The sequence below is a fragment of the Glycine max genome, chromosome 17 (genome assembly GCF_000004515.6).
Source record: "Glycine max cultivar Williams 82 chromosome 17, Glycine_max_v4.0, whole genome shotgun sequence".
In the NCBI taxonomy this organism is placed as follows: domain Eukaryota; kingdom Viridiplantae; phylum Streptophyta; class Magnoliopsida; order Fabales; family Fabaceae; genus Glycine; species Glycine max.
The window spans coordinates 37,072,545-37,075,626 of record NC_038253.2 but is presented as its reverse complement, the minus strand read 5'-3'; the positions used below and the strand labels follow the sequence as shown (position 1 = coordinate 37,075,626).

At 32.0% G+C, this 3,082-nt stretch overlaps 1 protein-coding gene across 1 annotated transcript; it reads left to right on the top strand.

The window, feature by feature from the left end:
• Positions 1 to 225: 225 nt before the first annotated feature.
• Positions 226 to 1,738, top strand: LOC102665533 (ethylene-responsive transcription factor ERF017). The gene has a single exon (XM_006601136.4). It carries the CDS (start codon positions 443 to 445, stop codon positions 1,211 to 1,213), a length of 771 nt encoding a protein of 256 aa, XP_006601199.1. The 5' UTR covers positions 226 to 442; the 3' UTR covers positions 1,214 to 1,738.
• Positions 1,739 to 3,082: the final 1,344 nt, after the last annotated feature.

Here is a 3,082-nt window from a genome sequence, read left to right as displayed (position 1 = left end):
AAAGATAAGATGAATTGAATGATAAATAAAAATTTTCCACTAAAAAATATTTAACATATTTGACCGTGACAATGTCTTACTTCCCTTCCTATATATGGAAGTATTATCTTTTACAATATTTTATCAATTTCAGGACCTGAATTTTCCCACGTGCTCGTGCTCTTTTTGGTTCGTACAATAAAGATGTGGCCCAACTAAGTCAGTCCCATACTTGACTGAAGCCTATCATTTGGCCACGTACCTACACTCATTTTACGCTCTTTTGAAGAACACGTTTAGAGCTCCAAAATCCTTGAAAACCTTCTCCCTCTTCCTCACTATATAATACCCTTCCGCCGTCAATTTCCATAAAAAATAATCATCACAACAATCTTAGAAATAAAGCCACATACACAAACCCTTATATAAATACACCATAACCAACCACCATATATAGCTAGACATGGTGAAATCAGCCATGGCTAGTGTTGATTCTTCTTCTTGTAACAATGATTCATTTTCCTCTAACAACAACATTGATAGCTGTAAGATGTTCAAAGGGGTGAGGAAGAGAAAATGGGGCAAATGGGTGTCCGAAATTCGGCTTCCCAACAGCCGCGAGCGCATATGGTTGGGGTCGTATGACACCCAAGTGAAGGCTGCCAGGGCATTTGATGCCGCGCTTTATTGCCTACGTGGTCAAAGCGCGACATTCAATTTCCCTGACACGCCTCGACACTTGGAAACCAACATGGTATTGTCACGTGACAAACAGCCGCAACCTCTATCCCACCAAGAAATTCAAGAGGTAGCCGTGAAGTTCGCGAACAACGACGACCACCCTTTGGAGGAGGAGGAGTGTGCTTTCCAAAAACAAGAACAAGAACGCTCGTTAGAGGAGTCACAAAGTGATGAGTCTAAATCCGGCAATACAATAATGGAGATGAGCAACTTCCCTAGTATTTATGATGGTGAGACTCATAATAACAATGTGCAAGTGGACCAATTAAAAGGGGATTGGGACACCATGGATTGGACATTTTTGAACATGTTGGATGACTTGAATGGCTCGGATTTTGGCCTCTATGTGGGGCTAGACAAGATGCACCCGAGTGAATTTTTGTGTCCCATGACTCAAGCTCCACTACTTTATCATGGAGATGATGAAATTGAAGGTGATGATGATCATGATGCTTTTTCTAACCATTCCTTGCTTTGGAGTTGGAACTTTTGATTCACCTGCAAGCTAGCTTCCCTCTACTTTGCATTAGTTTCAACCAGTAATTAATAATTACTAGCAACCAAGCCTCTCTATTATGTTTTTTTTGTAGCCATTTATACATGGCTGTTTCTCAATTATAATAGTTAGGCTATGACTAGAGTTTATGTGACCATAAAAATAAAAAATAAAAAACATACACGTACCATGCCATATATAATTAAATAATATAGAAAGTGGCCCGGTTTTTATTGCCATCTTTCTTTTCTTTTCTGTTAAATTTATTTGCACTAGCTAGCTATGTCGGATTCAGTTTCTTAAAAGTTTTTTTTTTTTTTTTGAGGAACTTAAAAGTAAGTTATTCACTTTAAAATATATATAATTACAATAAATAATTTCAATCATTGGTAGAAAAAAAACAATGATCGTTCATTTTATTTTTTTTATCAAAGATTGATATTATTTACTTTGTTTTTATTTACTGCTCTCTCTTTATATAGCAGCTACCCCCACTGACAATTTTTCTCTTGTAGTCTCTTTTTGAGATAAAATCTGCACCATTGTACGTAGTTTAATATCATCTGAATAATTGTCAATCATATTATCTATAAATCTCAGACAAAATAATATATTCTTTTATAAATTTATTCTGAGATATCTTTTATAATTTAAGTTTTCTTATGCATATTGTTGATGCTTGCTAAACACAATAGTTGTATAAATTTAAAGAAAAGTTTTGTCCATTCATCTAGTTTTTTCTACAATTATCGCGATAGCATGATTTGGAAAACCCTATCTAACAATAAACTCAATTTAGTGATCACATAAGACTGAATTTAATAAACTTAACAAATTGCATATTTATCATGGTTTTCTTATAATATGCAGCAGGTGTATAAATTAAGAAACCGAAAATACACATGTTTTCCGTTACTTAAAGAATACCCATAAAACATTGTCTATCTTCTGTAGTTTTATACTGTGAATTAATTATAATTTATTATGTATGATAAATTTATTAATTTTTATAAATTTATTTTAAAAATCATATCAATAATAAATTGTGATGAGATAATAATGTATAATTATTTTACATATTAGTACATCATTATTAAACTTTAATTTGTTTTAGTAAAAAAATTACGTGGACCTTTTAAGTTATGTATTAAGTGTGTAAGAAAGAAAGAAAAAGATTGACTATAAATTTGTATATTTAGGATTCTTTGATTAATTACTATGGTTTTCTCTATTATAATTAGTGCTAGATATAAAACATTGATAATCCCTTAAAAAAACATTGTTATATAATACTGGAGTTCCTACGGTGAAATAGAAAAATAGAAGGCTTAAGGTCTATTTAAGATGAGAGTGAGTTTTTAGTTTTTGGGTTTTAAATATAATTTTTAAAATAAAATATGTTTGGCAAAACTAAAGTTGAAATGATTTTTAAATTATTTTTAGAACATTTTTATACTTATTTTCAAAATAAAAAAAATTGTGAATTTAATTTTTAATTTAAAAAAACATTTCTCATATTTGATAATAACATTTGTTGCCGTCATACCTAGTTGGCACTACAATGACTACTAGCACCGCTATGCTATCACCACCATTAATGTCATTTCGACCGTTACCGTCATTATCATAATCACTATTATCACTTCTTTTATTGTCACCACAATGTTATCGCAATCACTACCACTTGATGCCACCACCAATATCACTGTGATCATCGTCATCACAGATAACATCATCACTCTTGACATTATTATTATCACCAACACTATTAATATCATTGTCGTCATTATTATCGTTATCATCACCATCATTACTATCAACAATATCACAACTACCACCAACATCCTTGCAACTAACCATCTAGGG